Source organism: Diospyros lotus, chromosome 10, assembly GCF_014633365.1.
Source record: "Diospyros lotus cultivar Yz01 chromosome 10, ASM1463336v1, whole genome shotgun sequence".
NCBI classification, from domain to species: Eukaryota; Viridiplantae; Streptophyta; class Magnoliopsida; order Ericales; family Ebenaceae; genus Diospyros; species Diospyros lotus.
The window spans coordinates 5082503-5105298 of NC_068347.1; the positions used below are offsets into that span (position 1 = coordinate 5082503).

The window sequence follows — 22796 nt, forward strand, 5'->3', positions numbered from 1 at the left end:
AACGATGGCTCTGATAACATTGAAAGTAAAGTAAGATCGCTACGGGGTAAGCAACGTAGTTAAAAAATTTTGAATCTTACCCGGATCCCAACGATTGGATCAACGTCGAAATCAAATCATTCACATGCAAATAAAACAAATCTAACATTTAGATTTTTGAGTCGTTCGCAGATTCGAGCCGTCTAAGCGTCCAGCCTCTAACTTGTGATACGTGACACGCGTCCGTTGGCAAGGAGAACGAGATATGAGTGCTAGCTCCTTCTCTTTTTTGCGACTTGTATATGGATGGAAAAGAACGTCTACGTTTCAAATTGATGCCAAAAAGAAACAAGGAAGAGTGAACGACATTCGTTTTTCAACTCTTTAAAAACTACATGACCATTAATTTTGGACAACCCATAAAGGGATATTTATAGAGAAAACATCCTAGGGTTTCTTAAACCCTAATGGATATGAGCTGGCTCATTTAATTTAGTCCAATTAGGAACTTAATTAAATGGATTTATTCTAATCCAACTAGAAATATAATTAAGTTGCCCAAATCCAATTATAGGTTTAAATAAAATATTTGGCGCAAATCTAATTCAAGTCTAAATATAATATTTAATTTAATATTTGACTTAAATCTAATTTAACCTACATATTTAATTTCATTTAATATTTGACCCAAATACTTTATTTAACCCAATTATTTCCTATTTGCCACTCCAACAAATAGAAAATTATTAAATTAGAAAGTCCTTCCTAATTTAATCAATTGTCATTCTAGGAAACTTTTTTCTTTATGATAACCCCTCATCATATTGACGTCATTACGTCTATTTGATCTTTTTTCCGTGGGAACCTACGACGGCACAACTTCTTGTGAAGTGTCCCACTTAACCATACATTCGCTCTCCTGGTTTAAGACAGGGACTGTGTCAATTGCGTATGACTCATTAGGCTTTTGAATATATTGGCAATATGTCGGTACGAACACATAAGACAAGATTGGCCTCTAGCAAAGCGTCATGCCTACCTAATTATTCAGAAGATTCATAATCCGGAAATAACCTTTTACGAGCATGGTTACCATGTAATTCGATCCTCTCATCAATGTATCTTATGTGAGCTTAAGTTTGGCAATGTGTTATTTGATTATGATCACATGAGTTTTTCTTCGGTTATCCGGATATTTTCACTTAACAGAAAGTGAATTAATAACTCTTTATTGATCTCTTTCACTATGGCCATGGATTTAAAGTGAATATCCAACGAATGCACCTTAGATACATCATTCTCTATCAAGGGATACATGAGTCACATTTTGGTTATGCACCCATTTCCATAAACCTCACGATATGCCCAACGATCGCCCACGTGCAACCTTTGTCTAGACCCATCGAAACGATGTCAAAACATACTGGTCTTTATATGAGATGACCGTGACAACCTCATATCCAAGGATTAGTTACACCCATCTCGTATGAGAATTCCATCAACATATAACCAAAATAGATTCTCATGGTGAGTCATGTCCAGTAATACGATCTCCAACATTGATCACCTATGTATTTGTCTAGGCATCCCCATACCTATGGGTTTGAGACCGCTATTGCTATCACATAGCAAAAACATAGCACATACAAGTCTTACCGCAATTGTCAATGTCAATTCTTAACATTGCTACGTTTTGGGACATTTAATGATGTCTTGAAATTGTGATGCATCATCTCAGATCTTTATAAATTAATCACAGTATACATCATATGGACTTCTATCTAGTTTCATCCGGTTATTACAATAATAATAAGAAACTAATAGAACGAATTCTTTGTGAGATTGAATAACTCCTTATTCAATAATGAATATGATTGCAATTGTCAGTGTACAATATGCCCAATCTGATTGGGTCTAAAGCACCTACTCTAACAGTGAGCTGGACGGATCCTCATTTGGTTGTTTTAAGGATGTCTGACCCTCATTTGGTGAGTGTTGCTCAGTTGGTAGAGGTGGAGGGTTACCAAACATTTGCATATCAAAATCTTGTGATTTAAGAGGCTGTGTATCTTATTTAGTAAATGATGGGTGTTCCCATGCCCATTGACTGCCACTCCAATTGTTAAAAAAATCACGGGGGAGTGGTTCCATTGGGAATGGAATAAAAGGTCGTTAGGGGTTTGCAGAAGATGTACTGGCTCGAGGGGGCTCCATGGAAGAAGCACTGTTAGGATTATTTCTGCGAGTAGTGAGGGAGCGACGAAGGGAAGACATGATTGTAAATGTAGAGTAATGAAACCAATCAAAGATATTGTGACACTAGAAAGTATAGTAATTAGCAAGATAGTAAAAGAATAGGACAACTTGTAAAATAGTGAATCAATAAGAGAGTAAAATAGCGAAAGCAAATTTTGTGATTGAACAACTTCAACAATCACTTATTTATAGACGCAAACATTTGAACGTTCCCACGAGTTGCAATGAAAATTCAAATTTTGAATTTCAAATGATCAAAATCATGGGAGCCTAGAAAGTATTAAAAACTTTTGACAATTAATAAAAAGTATTCCTTGAATCTCTGTCATATTCTCTTTCATCAACCATAATGGGTGCATAGCAATTTCTAGGCTGCCAAGTCTGCCATATTCTCTAAAAAGTTTAAACGTACTAAATAAGCTTTTATTATTTGCATATTGCGTATTATTATTTGCATATGATACTATATATATATATATATCCTGGTGAATAAGACAAAATATGGAATGAATATTAATCTCATGATGTTAATTAAGAAACATTCTAGAATTTGAAAGTTTTAATAAAAATATATAGATTAAAAATTGAATATATAAAATGTAAATTTATATTTGTGAATACTTTTATAGTTTTAGTTATTGGGCTATTAACACCCAAATTCCAAACTTTTTTGGGTTTTGGTAATTTTATCCAATGCTTTCAATTTTGGCAAGAAGAGCCCAATTTTTGAAATTAATTGTAATTTTAGCCAATGTCGAAATTAATTTTGACTGGCATGTGGCTTTACCCAGATGGCATGCCACTTTGCATTTAATTTGTTTTTAATTTTTTTCATTATTTTCTGAAGAAAAATGCTCTATCTTCTCTTCTCTGCACATACACACAACATATATATATATATAAACACACACACAACAACATATATATATATATACACATACAGCAACATATATTTATATACACACACAATAACGTATATATATACACACATATACAGAAATGTTTACACACATCAACATTTATATATATAAACATATACACACACACAACAACATATATATATATATACACACACAATACCTTATATATACACACAACAATATATATATAGTGGTTGACGACGGGGAGGGCAACAGACGGTTGGTTAAGCTGTGGTGAGGGGTGACAGCGGTGCTCGCGGGAGGGAGAGAAAGGGTGAAAGAGAGAGATTGATGATGAAGTTCGACAACCTTCATCAAAGAAATTCGATTGAAATTCTCCGATTGAACTTCTCTAATTGGACTTCTATAGCCTTCATTATCGGACTTTTCCAATTGGACTTTTTCGACCTTCATTATCGGACTTCTATGGCCTTCATTATCGGAATTTTTTGATCGAATTTCTCCGATCGGACTTTTTTTATCGGACTTTTTCAGCCTTCATTATCAGACTTCTATGACCTTCATTATTGGATTTCTTAGATCGAACTTTTTTGATCGTACTTTTCCATCCTTCATTATCAGACTTCTACGCCCTTCATTATTGGATTTCTTCGATCAGACTTTTTTGATCCGGCTTTTTCAATTGGACTTTTCCAGCTTTCATTATTAGACTTCTATGGCTTCATTATTAGACTTTTTCGATCGGAGCTTTCCAACCTTCATTATAAGACTTCTACGCCCTTCATTATTGGACTTCTCCTATCGGACTTTTTCGATTAGGCTTTTCCGATCGGACTTTTCCAGTCTTCATTATTAGACTTCTATGCCCTTCATTATTGGAATTCTCCGATCGGACTTTTTCAATCGGACTTTTCCGATCTGACTTTTTCAACCTTCATTATCAAATTTCTATAGCCTTCATTATCGAACTTCTCCGATCGGACTTTTCCAATTGGACTTTTTCGATCAAACTTTTTCAACCTTCGTTATCAGACTTCTCTAATCGGACTTTTTCGATCGGACTTTTTCAGCCTTCATTATCAGACTTCTCTGATCGGACTTTTTCAGCCTTCATTATTAGACTTCTTTGATCAAACTTTTCCGATCGAACTTTTCCAATCGGACTTTTCTAGCCTTCATTATTAGATTTTTTCGATCGGACTATTCTAGCCTTCATTATTAGACTTATATGGCCTTTATTATTGGACTTCTCTGATTGGACTTTTCTTGTGTGTATATATATATTAATGTGTGTGTGTGTGTATGTTGTCGTGTGTGTGTGTATATGTTTCTGTGTGTGTGTATATATATATGTTGCTCTATGTGTGTGTATATATATGTTGGTGTGTATGTTAGAGAGAGCATTTTTTTCCATAAAATAAAGAAAAAAAATTAAAAAATAAATTAAATGCCAAGTGGCATGCCACATTGGCAAAGTCACACGCCTGTCAAAATTGATTTCAGCATTGGTTAAAATTGTAACTAATTTCAGAAATTAGGCTCTTCTTGCCAAATTTGAAAGTATTGGATAAAATTGTCAAAACCGAAAACGTTTGATTTTTTTATGCTAATAGCCCTTTTATTATTAGATCAAATCATGTCAAGAAGAAATTAATTTAAAAATCTTGAACTAATTATTTAAATTAATAGAGTGAGAGATTAATAATAGAAATTAATATTGCTACTCCTAAAATTAAAAGAATGATTTAAATAAATTGTTTTTTTTATAGTCTCAATCAGGAGCCTGTGGTAGGGCAGGGTCCCTCAAGAAGGGGTTTGTGCCCTACCAATCATTGCATTCCCTATTTTGGTTCTAAAAAAAAGTTTATTTATTGAGGAGAAAAAAAAACATGAGATGAATTATATGATTAAAATTATTTGATTTTGTTAGAAAAAGATAAAAAATAAAACTTTTATAAAGATAATTGATGAAATGAAAACTATATCAACGTAATAAAGACACAGAAGAAAACCAAAAAAGAGAGTTGGTAAGTATATATGAGCAAGTTAATAAGCTTTTATACTAAATAATTTAATATATTTTTTTTTCTATAATAATTTTTGTACAGTTTATTATGGCACATAATTTGGTATAATAATTCCTAAAATAAAAATATGCTAAATATATTTTATTTAAAAAGTATGTATTAGTTACAATTTATCAATATGAAAAAATGTTATTTAAAAATTAATCCATATTTCTTGCCAAAGCCCATGGTTCTCTACCATATTCTTTGCCATCAAATGCAGGTGGGTTGAATCATGGGAGTCTAGAAATTGTTATAAAAATTCAAACTTTAAATTTTATAATGATCAGAATCGTGAGAGCATAGCATGGCAACAATAATGGGTGCATAGTATGGCAACAATAATGAGTGCATAATAATTTCTAAGTTGTCATATTCTTTGAAAAGTTTAAACGTACATCTATCATTGTATGTATTTTTTTAAGTTCACATGATTTTGACATAATTTATTTATTTATTTAGTTTTATAGCTTTGAGCAAGTTAATAAGCTTTTATATTAAATAATTTAATATACATTTTTTTTCTATAATAATTTTTGTACAGTTTATTATGGCACCTAATTTGGTATAATAATTTCTAAATTAAAAATATACTAAATATATTTTATTTAAAAAATATGTATTAGTTACAATTTATTAATATGAAAAATGTTATTTAAAAATTAATCCATATTTCTTGCAAAAGCCCATGGTTCCCTGCCATCAAATGCAAGTGGATTGAATCATGAGAGCCTAGAAATTGCTATAAAAATTCAAACTTTAAATTTTATAGTGATCAGAATCGTGAGAGCATAGCATGACAATAATAATGGGTGCATAATATGGCAACAATAATGGGTGCATAACAATTTCTAGGCTGCCATATTCTCTGAAAAGTTTAAACGTTCTTCTATCATTGTATCTATTTTTTTTAAGTTCATATGATTTTGACATAATTTATTTATTTATTTAGTTTTATAGCTTTGAGCAAGTTAATAAGTTTTATACTAAATAATTTAATACACATTTCTTTCTATAATAATTTTTGTACAATTTATTATGGCACCTAATTTGGTATAATAATTCCTAAAATAAAAATATACTAAATATATTTTATTTAAAAAATATGTATTACTTATAATTTATCAATATGAAAAAATATTATTTAAAAATTAATCCATATTTCCTGCGAAAGCCCATGGTTCACTGCTATCAAATGCAAGTGGGTTGAATCATGGGAGCCTAGAAATTGTTATGAAAATTCAAACTTTAAATTTTATAGTGATCAGAATCGTGGGAGCCTAAAAAACTATTGAAAATTTGATGCCATAGTTCCTTGAATTATTCTTTGCCATCAACACTCGTGGAAGCCTAAAAAATTATTGACAATTGATCAGATGCTATGAAAATTCAAATTTTGAATTTCAAAAAGAATCATTGCAAAAGCCCATGATTCCATGTGTACAACCACTTATTAATTAGGGATGTCTTTAAGTCTAAGATGGTTGAGATAGTTATTTAGTTATTTTTTTTATATATAAAAAACTCACTTAATAGTGATAATTGTCAGCTTAATAAAAAAATAAAACTACTCAACCGCATCATATGATTAAAAAAATTGACATTTTTTTCGAGAAGTTCCTAAATAATATTGCTATTTTAATTATAATTTATTAATATAAAAAATATTATTTAAAAATTAATCTATATTCCTTGCAAAACCTATGCTTCTCTGCTATATTCCTTCCCATCAAACCTTAGAAGATGCTTAAGCCTATAAAAGCCTAAAAAATGTTTGTTTGTTCCTACCATCAAAAGCCTAGAAAAGCCTATAAAATTATTCCTCCCACATGCTTGAATAGTTTAAAGTTATTCTTACCAAAATCCGACAATTGTAACTATTATGAAATTGACTTTTAAATTATTCTCTGGCATTTGAATTTTGAAGTTTGCAAGTTAAATTTTAAGAAATTATATTTTTTACATAATTTATGAAAAAACTTTTAAATTATTCCTTGTTGGGTTGGGCTTGTTGGGCCATTTTGGTGGGCTGGCCCATGAACCATTTTGGTAGGCCGGCCCATGAGCCATTTTGGTGGGCCGGGCCGCGGGCCACATATTGCTGGCCCAGCACGGCCCGTATTTTGCTGGGCAGCCTAGCCAAGCTTATTTGCTACAATACCAAGCCGGCCCATGGGCTGCCTGACCCATTTCCCATCTCTAAGTGAAGGCATGCGCTAGGCAAATGATTGCGAGCGCGTGAAAGGTAAGAAAAAAGGGGGAAATATGGAAAGAAAAAAAAAGGAAAGAAAAAGGGAAAATGTGAAAAAAATTAAAAAATTCTAAAAAAATAGGAAAATATGTTTTATTAATTTTTTGAAGGATTTGGTCAAGAAATTGTCTGGGCACGCATTTCTAAGTTAGGACACATATCGAGAAAGACTAAGAGGCTAAGTCAAGATGAGTGGTCTTTCCCATAAATTTACATGTGATATGTTTGCCTAAATTAAGTATGATTTTCACGAGAGTTGTCAAATTATATACAATTTATGTGCATCTTATCATATATATACATGTTTTGTTGCATCAATAATTAGGATATTTCATTTGACATGATATTATTGGCATATCGATACTTTGGTTGGGATGGGTGGTTGCCCTGATAGTGTAACCGAAATTTTCCAAAGGTGTTGTCGGATACTGTAAGAGTATCCCGTGCCATATGTGCTTATCAGGATGATTGCCTAGGGTTCCATGTAGAGCTGGAATGCTAGGAAAGTTACACTAAAGTGTTTGTTTATTCATGTTCATGCATCATTTATTCATAAAAAATATTTTTAACCCTCGCTAGAAGTTTCATCTTCTAATTTGAACTTTGTCTTTAAAATATTCCACTTTCTAAGTGTGAGGTGTGAGAAGGGAAAAAGAATGGCTAAAACATAGTTTAGTTTCAATTCATGATATCCCCCAAGTCTGAAGTAGTTTTATATGTTATTTCATCTTGAATATTGTAATTTATTGGCTATTGAGAACAAGAGTGTACATTTGGTGTTTTTACGAAATTATGCTATTCTTCAAGTTTCGATTCTAATTTTCGCAAGTATTTAAGTTATCATTTCTTAGATTATCATATGGAATGTTGTATGAATATGAGGATTTTATATTAAGGAATTCATTTGTAATAAAAGAAAAAATAAATCCTACTATAGTGACATGCCTTTAAAAAAACGAGATGTTACAATATATATCAAAAAAACTTCTAACGTATAAACTTTTTGAGTGTCGTTACTCGCGAGTCTTTGTGACAATCTTATCCAATTATTTGGATTCAAGAAGGGTTTTCAAATGACTTAAAGAGAGCATTTCCACGTCAAAGCTTCCTCCGTTAGATTGAGAGTCTAAATGATTTTTTTTTTTCTTTTTAAAGTTGAATTTAAATTATAAAAAATAAAATTATACTATGGTAAACCAAAATGCTTTATGAATCCCCTCAAGACCCGGAGTATCTCTGTCTTTTATGCGAGAAGGAACCTACGTCATGCGGCGCCAAGAAACCGCGTAACAGCTGACCTGGGAGTGCCTGTGCGGCGACCTGAAACCCCGTAACCAACAGAACGAAGACATCTACGTGGCGCCCAAGTCGGTGATTTTCAGCCTTGTCTCTGCGTGTTCCTCGGGTGATGTGGCACGCACGTTAACCATGCCTCCCCCATGCTCCCACTTATTTACGGATCTGCCATCGCCCCAAAACACCAGGAGAGCGAGTAAAAGGGACCCGACCGTAGCCACCCACTTCTTTCCATGCCCCAAGCTGCCCACTTAATCAGCTGTATCTTTTAGGGCCTCTCGTCAGCTGCCACGTGGCGCAAACCCAGTTCCCCAGTGGATATAACAGCAACCACCAAGGAACCCAATTGAATTAACACACAGCCTCTAGTTTTTCCTCGTTTTTTTTGGGGGGGGGGGGTCTCTTTTTCTCTTCCAATTGCTTCTGACAATGGTCCATTGCTTCTTCCTTCTTGGTTCATGCTTCTTTTAGTACAGTATTATTGTTGCCTTTTTAACTCTTCTAATTCATCAAAATTCAAACTAATTAAGATTTCTTGTTAATTTTGTGGAATAGTATAGTATGGACCCTTCATGTGAGTTTTGTGGGTTGGTGAGAGGCGTTGTGTATTGCAAATCAGATTCAGCCAGGCTGTGCCTGCGCTGTGATAATTGTGTGCATTCTGCTAATTACCTGTCCAGGAGGCATCAAAGATCACTGCTGTGTGATAAGTGCAACTCACAGCCTGCAATTGCCCGCTGTGTGGATGACAAAATGTCTCTGTGTCAAACTTGTGAATGGAGTGGCAGCAGCGGCTGCTCGGGCCTCGGCCATTCGCTCCAGCCTCTGAGTAGTTACTCGGGCTGCCCTTCTCTGGCCGAGTTCTCGAGGATTTGGTCCTCTGTTCTTGATGTGCCACCTTCTTCTGGTGGCCTGGATGCCGGTTGTCATCCGATGATTGCGCTCCCTTGCGTTACTAATTGTTTGGAGCCTAATGAGGGGTCGGTTGGGTTGATTACGAGCAATTTGAATGACTTGCAACCCTGTGCCAAATTTGAGCCTTGGATGGCTCCCTCTTCTGTGATCCCACCCAGCCTGGATTACTTGCCTTCGCTCAGTAAAGATAGGGATCTTCTGTTTAACCAAGAATCAGATCTCTCAAAGGTGATTTCAGTTGTTTTCATTCGGGTCTTCATTCTTGTCATGGTTTAAAGCATGTTGATAAATGCTTTAGAGTGGTGATTGGTAGAATTCTAGTTCTGGTTTTAGTTGTCATGTAGATATCCTTTTCTTAGAACATTTAGTTTACTATCTATGATGTTATGCGTGTGACAATATGAAAATTTACTTCTTAGAGCTGAGCTCTGCCTTGTGTCACCTTCAACAGGGTTATTCTAATTCCAAGAACCTCGAACTTCACTATGGTGAAGGCCTCTGCGGAGGTCTCAATGTGGATGACGTTGCGTTGAACATTGAGGGTTGTGACGAGATATTTGATTCCTTGCAAGGCTATTCTAGATGCAGTTTTGAGGAGGGGGGAACAGATCAAGTAATGGAGAAAAATGCATCAGTTACTGAATCTAACGGTCACGTCGAAAATGCTTTGGAGGTCCTTTCAGATCTACATTCCCTATAGTTCATATACAGCCATGCCTTTCCTTCCTCACTTAAACATTTTATGTGGTTTTTGTGTTTATTGCAAGCATAACTGCCGCAGTCATTTACCAGTTTCTCAGCATGTTTAAGGATATGCTGCTCAACTCTTCTATTTCTTTTCTTTCTTTTTTCCTTGTAATGTATGAAAAGTCATCCTACATAATGTATGTCAAGCTAGCCTTTCAAAAATAAAAATCAATCGTCTTTAATGCCCTTGAAAGGCAATGCTTGGGATAGAGCACAATCCATATGCATGTGTCTTCTGGGCTTGGTCATTTACTCAAGATGGGCGAGGACAATTACTAATCTATTCATAATAGAGAAAAAGAAAAAAAATTCGACAAGTGGCCTCCTTTGGCTGTTTGATCTACATAAAAGTTCATGCTCTGGACTCACTTCTTCCCAAACCATCAGAAATGTGTTACAATGTTCTTAAAACTGCTACCTCATGGTTTTTGAATAGGTTTTTTTGCCTATTTCGTCTTGTTCAAATTAATCTTATGGTTTTGCTACTCTGCTGAATCCCTTTTCTCGTGAAATATAAAACATCAAACTCTATCAATTTAACTTAGCAATAATCAAACAAGCAATTGTTCTTTTATAGATCATGAAATTGAAAGAAGTGCCTCTAATTTTTCCATACAGCAGAAGATGAATTATTGTTGGTATGATTGCTATATCTTCTAGTTAGCTCTTGTGCGTGATAACTGAGATTGAGATGGTTCTTTACTGATTTATTATTCATTCATTAGTGTTGTGGATAATTGCAAACATTTGATTGTTAACCATGTGGGTTCTGTTAGGCGTCATCATCACAGCAACAAGCATGTATGGGTTTCCAGTCCTCAAGCATTGCCGGGTCAGCTAATATGATGCAGGTTATGAGGAGCAATGAGAATAGCATCCCTGTGAACCCAAGCTGCAGTAGAAATATAGACTTGGGTTTCGTAAATGGACAAATCCACTCAAGCTTATCACTTTCACTGTCCAATATAACTGGTGAAAGTAGCGCTACTGATTATCAGGATTGCGGCTTATCGCCAATGTTCCTGATGGGTGAATCACCATGGCAGTCAAATTTGGAGGTCAGTTGCCCTCAAGCAAGGGACAAAGCTAAGATGAGATACAATGAAAAGAAGAAAACAAGAATGTATGTGGTTCAACTTTGATATGTAGGATCTGGAAGTTGTATTTCTAGTTTCCAGTTTTTTCCATGTCATTCCTCTCCTAACAGATAGATTCTTCATGTTTGTTCTCTGTAGGTTTGGCAAGCAGATAAGATATGCTTCACGTAAGGCCCGAGCTGATACCAGAAAGCGTGTGAAAGGAAGATTTGTGAAGGCTGGTGAAGCGTGTGATCAGGACCCTCTTATGTAAGGAACTTTTGAGCTGGATCATGAACTTCTCTAGTCTCTTCGTATCAAGGCCAAGACTCAAAGAGGTATAACGTTGTCCACTGGAAAATATTATGCTCATGGAATGTAGTTTGTGTTTGTATGGTGATATAGAAGCACTCTTTTGTTCCACAATTCAAACACACTTTACCCTTGTTTTGTGTTTGTATGGTGAACAAAAGAGGGTTAGGGGAGGATTGTTTTTGCATGCATCCTTAACCTTATTTTGGAAAAAAGGTTGTTTCCACAACTCAAACTCTTGATCTTCCAATCACAAAGGCACAACCTTACTATTGTTACCAAAGCTTGCAAAATTGAGAACACAAACACGGCAAGATCCATCTTACTGGGGCTGCATGTACTTGGGATTTTTCATCTAAGCATGAGACATGAGAGGAAAACCATGGCATATACTGTATATTCCATAGAATGGAAGTTTCTTTTTTACTAATGGTATTGTGAGGTTTCAAGAAATTTTGAATGATGACATGGCTTTTGAATTCGGAGTTAGCTGTTGTATTGTCTATGGAAAAGAAAAATAACACTTTTCTTTCAAAGTTTGGCGCGAATGTTGTTTATTTGTCATGGTAATGATTCTGTAAACAGATCAGACATAACAACAAAACCTGTCTTTAGAGTTTCTACACGACATAAAATTTTCGTACGTTTGTTGTCTCCACAGGCCCAATCTTTCTTTCCTGTTTTCAGAAACCAATCTTCAACGACGATTCAGGCATCATTCTTCAGCATGGTACATATCTTCATCTCATATCTTCAATTGCAACTATACATGCAGAATGTTAGTCTATTTCCATGTTCCATCTATGCATTGGAAGATCTTTTCGCTGCATAGCCTCTTCGAGTTGATAAGAGTGATGCTCATTGGAGTGACCCGTCAACTCTTCAGCGAAGCCTCTACAGCCCGTCAACATACCATAGATTCTCATAGGTAATTTACTTAATCTCAGAGGTACATCGCACTAGGACGTGTCATCCTCTGCTCAGTTATCTGGAGTAGCAGCTTGGAGGTGCCATCAGGATGTTATGTGATTCTTTCTTCACATCTAGCATGCGAATGACACCCTAATAAGATTCATTTCTCTTCCCCAATTCAATGATAACATTTCTTCCTTTCCAAATGAAGCACTCTCTCATCTTTGCCTTTATCACAGTTGAATCTTGTGTTTTCCCTTTGCCATAAGCTAGTTTTTGGCTTGGTCTGGTGTGTACAGCATCGAGAGGGTTCTTTTCCATACAATAATAAGCTTCAAATAATTCCACTTTGTGAGATGAAAGAAACCACTATTCAATGCTTCAACTCTCTTGTAACTAAGGTTCATCTCCACTCTCCTTACATTGTCACTTCATCAATTAGTGTCACTTTATTTCTTGTTTTTTCAGTCACTATTTTATTGTTGTCCAGAGTATGATCTTTGTTCTCTCTCTTATTTTTCTAAAAAAATATTTTATTACAATTTTATTTTTTGAGTTTTAATTGTCTTAGTTCACGAGGACATGGCCATGAACAAAAATGGTTGGAGATCTAGAATTTATATAGCTAACCCTACCTAATCAAATTAAGGCTCGAGATTGTTGGTGATGTTATTGGGAAGATGAGGCCCACGGCAACACTTATCAATCTTCTGCAAGCTTAAGGCTTTCATCTCTCGGTGTAAGCTCTAATGATCAAAATAGTATTTGGTAACGAGAGAGAGATCGAGTAAAGTAATTAGTCAGAAGGAAGTAAATGCATACTTGTCCTTGAAGAATTGAGAGCTTTTATAGCCCACACAACAGATGGTCAAGGTGTAATTTTCACTGGAGACTCTTTCTTTCTAAGACGTGACCCAAGCATGGTCAAAAGGCGTGATGTTAGGGGTTTGAGGCATGGTCATTAATGGTCATTAATGGTCGGGGCGCTATATTTTGCCATGTGGTGGGCACATTGAAAACTATGTAATCACAAAAAACAAATTGTGACTTTTAAGTCATGAATTTTGGAGATTTTTCCTAAGAATTCTCCAAGAACTATTATATTGGATAGAAAAATGTAAGTTACCGTTTGAGTTTGTTTAGGGCACTTTTATAGGACTAAACACCTTTTCAAAACAAACACAACTGCTATATATAGTTGCTGTATTGAATTTAAAAAGAGCAGTTATCGTTTGAGTAGTGATAATGATGCACAAAATAACTGACAAAAATTATAATTTAATCTCCAGCCACCAAGTGCCCAATTTCCTTTTAGGAATGAGAATTTTAGACTACGTTTTTTTTTTTTGTTGTTTTCAAGTCATTTTTAGTTTTCGATTTTCTAAAATAATGAAAACGCATTTTCTTTACTGTTTTTGAAAATGTATTTTTGAAAACAAAAAAAAAAAAATTGTAAAGAAAACTCAAAACAACAAAAAGTTCTTTTGAGTGTTTTCATTCAAAATAAATTATAAACTCAAAACACATTTATTTATTTATTTATTTATTCATATTTTATTATTGTAATAGAAAAAAATATTACAAAATTCATTAACTTAAAAATGTATATATATATTTAATAATATATTAACATTAAATATTTATAATTTATTGAATAATCAAATTTAATGAATAAAATATTATTAAAAAATTATTTTCAAAATTTTAAAGAGAACGCGTTTCTAATTTTCTATTTTGATAAATAGTTTTTCAAAATAATAAAGAGAACACGTTTCAATTTTCTAAAAATAGAATATCAAAACAGAAAAGTAAAAATGAATTCAAAACTCGAAACTGAAAATTGAAAAGTAAAAAGAACGCAGCCTTAAATATTAATTTATTTTACTAATTTTAATCTTCCCACCATCCTAAAAATTCAACTTTTCCTACTTTGCTAATTTGATGCAAAATTAATATGGTTGGGATGCCTTTCAAGTGGCGCTTAGGTCAACTGATCAAGATCGCGCCCCGTGTCGATTCCTTGTTGGTCCATTTGTCTCGTTTGGGTTAAGGTCACATGGCATTTTGGGATAGACAAGCAAGTTGATTCGTTACATCCATCAATTGACTTAGCAAGCTATTAGAAAATTACCATGAATAACAAAAGATAGAAGAAGAGAAAAGAAAAGAGAAAAGCTAGAAAAGAGAAAGACGATGAAAGGAACAAATGAAGACTACTTGGAGAGGAAAAGGGACTGGAAAAGTAATAAAAAAATTTGTTTTTAATAATTATTAATAAAAGATAATATCGATTTTATTAGGATCGCATGAGCACGGTTGGTTCCCAGGTAACAGATTGCACCTAAAAGATGTAGATTCGAGTCATGACAGTGCGACTGTGGGAGTTTTACTCTCCTATGAGGGTGGCTTCTTGTGGGTACCATGCACTGTGCCTATTATCTAGTGTGCTACCGTGTACTGTGATTAATTCTTTCTATGTGCGTGGAATAGTGTGTGAGGGCCCTTAAGGTGATAAATTTCACAATAATGCACCAAAAGCTATTTTATTTATATAACACCATTTTGATGTTTGCGGTGCAACTAGTAGAACATTAGCAAAATCACTTCGATTGTCTTTTTTTTTTTTTAACTTTGTTTTCATTCTTTCTTAAATGTTATTTGAAATACAATGATTAACATTTCACGTGACGATCATTGTGAATGGTCCTAAAATCACCAATGACTATTCATTAAGCAGTAATTATTTACCATGTAATGAATAATTATTAATGATTTTTTTTATCATTAATGTTGAATATAATATTATCAGGATTTCAGAGAGAAAGAGAAGAATCTTTCTCAATAGAATCAACAATGTGGTGAGAACTTGTGAACAAAGTAGAAGAATGATGATGAGGATTTGTTCAATGAGATTGCTTTTATTTTTCTTTGAACTTTAATTATCTAATGAATCTCTGTAAACACCACTAAACTCTCATCATCCTAAGTTGGAGAATAATATTATTTATAAAACAAAAATAAGATTATTGATGTTGTTAGAAATTGAAATCTAGAGTACTAATCGTTAAACTCGTGCAAGAATGAGGTTTTCGTCTCTCAAAATGAATTCCGATGGTCAAATTAATACTTAATATTGAAAAAGCGAGCAGCAAACGAAAGAGAAGAGTCTTATTACTTTTCGGGGACTATACCATTTATATAGTTTGATTTCTCGATCGACAAGTGAGATCTTTGACGAAGTTATTCTCTATAATTATCGAGCGAGATTCTTAATTGTAATTGGTTTGGGGTTCTCAAATCAAGTAGAGATTCATGGTATGGGCAACTTATGAAAGAGGAGCATGGCATGTGACATCAACGAAAGGAATGGGATTTAAGGACTCTTTATCAGTTACATGTATAAAGCAATTTTCTTTTTGTACTAAAAAGTTTGAGTCTAACCCTTGTTTAGTGGATTTTTTTTGAATAAATTTAACCTTAACCTCTTGTCTTTTATCTTATTTTTACAAGATTAATGATATTTAATTTTATTTTAAAATATAAATTAGTAATTTTATCATCAAAATATCTAATAAGTCATCACATTAAATTTAATAATTATTATTGTTATTGTCTAAATACAACGATAAATTTATTTTATCAAGAAATCGTCTTCTAATTATTAAGATTTTGTAAGAAAGAAAATAATTAAAGTGCACGAGACATTTTTCTGTACAAACATTCTAATACTTAAATCAAACTCTCATATTCAAAAAAAATAACATAACTTTTTATTAAATAGAAGTGACTTACCTTTGAGAGATGAAGACTCTTATTTATAAAAAAAAACTTGAGAGTTGATAATAAATATCTTTGATATTTCGAGATTGAGATTAAAACTAAGACTCTTATAAATAAACGGTATGTTTTTTTTTAATTTTTAGAGTTATTTGCTCGTGCTTGGAGTTTCTTTCACTAGGAATATTTCTAAGAAAGGACCTATGAAAAATTGTTAGGTCTCTCGAAGATTTATTTTGTTAGAGTATGCTATATGATCTCCCGAAAAACTTTCTCTAAAATTTGTTTTTGTTAGAGCATGCTATATGATCTCTCGAAAACCCTTCTCTTACAGTGTCTCTTCTTCTGCTATAACGGGGTGACTTTTGAGTCATTTGTAAGTTTTTCATCCATTTTGATCTCTCGATTTTATTTTTTATTTTTAAACTTAACTTTTATGAGGTTCGGATGAATCCTTTTACTACAATCTTTGTTTGTATAGGTCTCCCATCAGATTTATTGGACGAGATTAATCCATATATACATCAATTATAATCCCTATATTGAGTGTGACCACCAATTCGATTATAGAATCAAATATCATTTGTCTTTTCACATACATATCTTACAATTTAATTCTAACATTTCAAACTCCTGTAATCTGTTTTGTCCTATAAAACAATCCCACCTCTCATGAAATAAAACTTTAGAAAATAAACCATAAATCCCATCCTCTCGATATACTAATACTAAACAAATAAAACTTTCTGTAAAAATACCTAAATTATATCAACTCCGGGATAAAATTCACCATTTTCTTCTTAACTTTCTACTCTCCGGAAACCTAAGATACCGCAAACTCTTCATCGATTTGACTAATCCTGACCAAAATCAGAGATACAGACAAGGCCTAGGCCTTCTCAGCGTCGTCGAACACTTCCTTTTCATCGGATTTGAATTCCGGATCATCGCCGCCGGAATCAAAACCCTAGACGAAGCTCCGACGAGGCACCGGCGCGTGAGGCCTTGGCACGAGCTGCAAAGGAAGCATCTGACGTGCCTCCGGGCCAGGAAATTGGCTCCGTGCACCAGCTGGTCGCATTTCCGGCACAGATACGCGCCGTCGGCTTGGCAGTACAACGCCGCCTCCGAATCGCAGAGCTCGCATGCCACCGAGGTTCGACCGGAAACTTCCTCTTTCGCCGCCGTCTCGGACCACCTGAAACCTCCTTTCTGCCGCCCCCTCCGCTGTCGTGGCCGTCGTTGTTCTTGGTCGTCTTCTCTCCCTTTGCACATCCTCGTCGGAAGTATCTAGAAAGGCTGGCGGGTAGAAGAACTCGAAGCAACTGGCTATTTATAGCAATTCCAGCTGGTGAAGGAAGAAACATTTTAGGCCTCGTATTCCGAGATAATAACGGGAATGCCACCGCTACACGACAACTTGTCACTGTTCGCTTGATCCTTTCCGTGCCCACGAAGAGTTAGACTTCCTCTCACATCAGAATTTAATAAATTCGAAATAAAATAAAAATAATTATGAAATTACCTAAAATACCCTCATCTGATATGAACTCTATTAATAAATTATTTTTTAAAATATCTTTATATATTTTATTTAAAAAATAATAATTAACCATGTTAGAATCACGTGAAGGGATAGCTCAACGATAAGAGAGATTTTAACGTATCTCATGATTGATGATAATTTTGAGATCATGGATTGAAATCTTAATACCCTCGTGGGTGCTCGGATACTAAGTTGTATAAAAATAAAAATAAAAAATAAATATTATACGAATTAAAAATAGAGAAACAACGTTAAAATATTTTTAAAATTATAAAAATAATTTAAAAATATTTCTTTTGATGTTTTTCAATATTTTGATATAAGAAATGTTTCGAAAACGTCAAAACTACACCTTAAAATATATGGGTGGATCTAGTGATGGATCTGGGAAGGGCTGACCCCTAGATCCAGAAACCATTTTAATCTCCAATTGTCCAAATCTGATGACAGATTTGGGGGAGGGCTTGCCCCCCTAGATTCGCCCATGTTAAAATATTTTCGTGCATCATAACTCACATATATATATATTTGTAATAAATTTATTTTCATAATTTAAATAACTTTACAAAAATGTGTAACAAAGAAAATATGATATTAATGTAAGTGAAAAATTAAAAAATAATAATTGCAATATTTTAAATTGCTCTAATATATTAAGGAGCAAAAAAGAACTACCTTAGTTTGTTCGACTATGATTAGATATAAAAACTAAATTAGGTTTGAAGCTCATGAGAATATAATTGATATTTGTATATTTTTTAAATTTATACATTATACTAACATATATATATGTGTGTTTATTAGGGGTGTTCATGGTATGATTTGCGCGATTTAGACTATTTTTAATACGCCAAACCGCACATGCGATTTGGCATCAAACCAAACCGAGGTTTGGTTTGGTCTGCGAAAATCGCACCAGATCACACCGCAAATTGCGGTGCGGTCTGGTGCGATTTTTGCGGTCTGATGCACTATTGATCAAAAGCAAAGTAACGCACATATATATACCAGTTTCTACGATTTGAGAAACAGGAAACCCTAATTACAAGAAACCCTAATATGCCAGCAACCAAACCCATAGAATAGTCTTATAAGCCTGAAACTCAAAACCCAATAGAGCAGTAAAGAAGAGAACTTACAGTGGTAGTGAGCGAGAGCGAGAGAGAGGCAGGGGCGCTGAGCAGCCCGCACAATAACGATCGTCGGCCACTGAGCTATCCGAACCAAAGCCAAGAGCAAGAAAAAGGAAGAAGGAACGTTGCAACGACCAGACCACAAGCAGAGAGTGAGAGTGAGAGTGAGAGTGAGAGCAAGATGCAATGAGTCAACGACCATCGGCTACAACATTATGGATGGCAATGGTGGGGGCGGTGGAGCTCGCGGCGGTGGGAGACAGTTACAGCGATTTAAGAGGCTGGGAGCAGAGAGCGAGATAGAGAGAAATAAGAAATGAAGGTGTCATTTGTGGGTAGAGAAAGTGCGAGAGAGAATGGCAGGACAGAGACAGAAAGGCTGTGGGAGCAAAGAATGTGTGTGAGAGAGAGAGACAGAGGGGTGTCTTCGTGCTGTAGAGCAGAGAGAGAGAAAGAGGGGGGTGGGGTTGCCGGAGAGCCTCTGAGTAGGGTAGGGTTGTGTGAGAGCCAATGAGTTTGACAATTTGTATATGACAATTAAAAAATAAAATGAGTGTTAATGGCATTGGAAATCGCGTGCAGTAGCTTTAATGCAAAGGATGGTGCATTATTAATTTAATAATAATTAATATAATTATAATTTTGACTAAATCTAAAGTGTCGGGCCAAGGGCCCAAATTGCGTAAACCGCGGTTTGGGCATACTACAAACCGTTTTAGACCGTTTTGACAAAATAATTGATTGGTTCGGTGCGATCCGATCCAATTTAGGTGATTTCTGCAGTGTACCAATTTTTTTGCACACCCCTAATGTTTATAACTATATTAGAGTATGGGATATGTAAGGAATTACATCTCTATCAACTTATTCATACCTTACTGATATTTGATAAATATTTATTAAATAATGATATCGATTACTTTTATATATTTAAAAAAAAAATAAAAGAACAAATATGAGCCGACCAAAGTGAGGTGTGGTGTTTGTTGCTGCTCTGTCTTCATCACAAAGATTAGACAATTAATTCATTAATTAATTAGTTAATCATAAATTAATTAATTTGGGTGGCCAAAATTCATCCAATGGGAAGGGCAAATTGGTAATTTAGGATGAGCTAGGAATCGTGCTATTATTATAGTCATCCGGACAAAGCATAAGAAGATAGGCATTGCTTGGATTAAGCTTTAGGCTTTATGAGATGCTTTGAGGGATGCTATCAGCCATAATCTTTTGATGATGGTTGTTGAGATCTATTATTACAAATTTTAATTTTTTATATGAGTAATTGTAATAAAGGGTGAAATTAAATTTTTAGTAAAGTTTTGAACATTTAAATCAGTAATAATATAAATTTTCATGTTAGGGTCCTTTTTTATATAAATTAAAGGAGACGAGATATTTAGAATTATTTTTAAAATTTATTAAGATTTTTGAGATTTTTTTCAAGTTTCTCGAATTTAATTGCTATTATATAATAAAATCTCTAGTTTCAATTTAAATTTAGATAGATCTTTTAAATCTAACTCATATCAATCCTAATTAATATTGAGTTGGGCTCGTATTAGGCCCAATCTATGTTGCGAAGAAACGGAAACGGGAAACGTTTTCAATAAGAAACGGAAACGTGGAAATAGATATTTTTTTAAAAAAATAAACATAAATAGGGTTTGAAACGGGAATAAGAAACGTTTCAGAAATAGAGAAACGACTCTTATGAGGTGTTTCCGTGCAACATAGAGCTCAATGAGCTACATAATCGACTTGACTTATATAAATAATATCAAAACTCTATCATTTATAGATACCGTTAAAATTTTGATATGACAATGTAAATTTTAAAATCGAGACTAAACTTCATTACTCCCACGATTAATTGAGTTAAATTAATTCAATTTTATTTTGTAATTTGGTCAATTTTGAGTTTAAAATTTGAAATCTAATCATAATCAATTTAAATCTAAATTTAGCTGAAACACACACTCCTAACTAGGGAAGTTTCCAACTATATTGCACGAAAATAAAAATAAAAAATATTTTTTTATAAAAAATAAAAATATAAAAATAAATATTTTTTAAAAAAATAAGTATAAATAGAATTCAAAATAAGAATAAAAAACGTTTCAAAAATGCTTGAGGTTGAGAAAATAGTTTTAATAAGATATTTCTGTATAATTTGTCAAATCAAATAAGGTTAGCAAAGGAGAGGGGCACTTGTATGGTGTAGAATTAAAGGTCCCTACCACTGGGGAACCACTCTATCTATGGCCTAGTAGAGTTTGGAAGGACAACTTGGGAGCTTGTGTTGTCCAATTGGTCCACTTTGGAAGCAGCTTCAAAGGTCATCTAATTGGATAGAATATTTATTATTATGTACTGGCTACCAATGCAAGATATTACTTTTAGGTTTGCTTTGGTGTTAAGATGAGGGTCACCCATCCGGAATTAAAGGACCCTTTTCTGGGGGCTAATGACAGCCTCAGAAAAGGGTGTAATTTTTTTTTTGAATTTTTAATATTTGGTTAACAAAAAAGAAAAAAAAATATTTTTATAATACACTATAGCATGTAAAATAGCATATCAATTCAAAATTCATAAGTTATTTATATATATATATATGTATATATGTACATAACTATAAATAAATTGATCAAATTCATATTTATGTCTCTATATTATTATATTTTTTTGGAGTGATTATTCAAATTTTTTATTATTTCAATTATATTCATAAATTATATATTTTCAAGTTAATTACATATCTCTTCAGAATTAATTTAGAACGTGCAATACACACGTGCTAAAATTCTCAAATTATTCTTCCATCTTCTATAATCCATCTATAAGAAACCCTTGTCAACCACCATGTCTGCTGCAACTTCTTCCCTTAGTGGTTGGCGATGATAAAAATGTAAAAGATAGAGAAAAAAATAGGTTAAGATAAAGAGGGCTCACAGGAGTGAGAGATTAGTGAAAATGGTGGCTGTCAAAGAGTCTTGACAGACAATGTGACAGGACAAGAGGCAGTTGGCGATAAGACAGGAGATGGTTGGCGACAAGTATAAAGGACGGGAAGAAGTTCCAATCTTTTTTTGTTATTTACTCCGTTTATTCTCAATTACTATAAGTACCTAAAGTAATAATTTTTAATAATTTAAATATTGAATCTTGATATTTTGCAATTCAACGACCAAATACCCTAATTTTTAATTGTTGAAGTGACGCCATATATATTAAACCTAAATAAATACATACACACATATATATGTATGCATATTCATACACATGGACAACATATTGTTCTTTATCAACTATTTGGAGGATCCACTACCTCGACATGAAGCCTTCATAATCTTTTTCTATCTCAGATTATAACATTAATTTACATGATATGATATCACTAATTATGTTAATTACTTGTTCATATGTTGTGTACATATTATGTCATTCAGGATTAAATATTTTTTGTAAGCACTCCCGCCCAGATATCTCAATCACACGGTCTATCCGAACGAAAGCTTTTACATAGAGGAAAGAAAAATAGACATAAGACCAAAAATATCCTGACATGCATACATTCGAAAAATACAATAGCGGAAGCAAAACAATATACATGCACGCTCACAAGTACCCCGCTGGAACAGCGGTCACG

The 22796-nt window shown here is 33.7% G+C and overlaps 2 protein-coding genes across 3 annotated transcripts; one reads left to right on the top strand and one right to left on the bottom strand.

Moving 5' to 3' along the window:
* The first annotated feature begins 8703 nt into the window (after nt 1–8703).
* LOC127811028 (putative zinc finger protein CONSTANS-LIKE 11) lies at nt 8704–14056 on the top strand. 2 transcript variants are annotated; one of them, XR_008025620.1, is made up of 5 exons: nt 8704–9872; nt 10096–10317; nt 11168–11514; nt 11627–11805; nt 12441–14056. XR_008025620.1 is itself a non-coding variant. In XM_052350707.1 (4 exons), the coding sequence occupies exons 1-4, from the start codon at nt 9291–9293 to the stop codon at nt 11739–11741; spliced, it is 1266 nt and encodes a 421-aa protein (XP_052206667.1). In that variant the 5' UTR covers nt 8704–9290; the 3' UTR covers nt 11742–12385. The 2 variants fall into 2 exon arrangements, 1 of the variants encoding a protein (XP_052206667.1); XM_052350707.1 differs by lacking the exon at nt 12441–14056 and having other exon boundaries at nt 11627–12385.
* A 2975-nt stretch (nt 14057–17031) lies between these two features.
* Nucleotides 17032–17766, bottom strand: LOC127811850 (B-box domain protein 30-like). Its single transcript, XM_052352036.1, has one exon. It carries the CDS (start codon nt 17741–17743, stop codon nt 17339–17341), a length of 405 nt encoding a protein of 134 aa, XP_052207996.1. The 5' UTR covers nt 17744–17766; the 3' UTR covers nt 17032–17338.
* Nucleotides 17767–22796: the final 5030 nt, after the last annotated feature.

Coding starts and splice junctions, on each gene's coding strand:
- LOC127811028 (XM_052350707.1), top strand. CDS start 9,291: ATGGACCCTTCATGTGAGTTTTGTGGGTTGGTGAGAGGCGTTGTGTAT. Junction 9,873..10,095: donor AAGAATCAGATCTCTCAAAG/GTGATTTCAGTT, acceptor CACCTTCAACAG/GGTTATTCTAATTCCAAGAA. Junction 10,318..11,167: donor ACGTCGAAAATGCTTTGGAG/GTCCTTTCAGAT, acceptor GGGTTCTGTTAG/GCGTCATCATCACAGCAACA.
- LOC127811850 (XM_052352036.1), bottom strand. CDS start 17,743: ATGTGCAAAGGGAGAGAAGACGACCAAGAACAACGACGGCCACGACAG.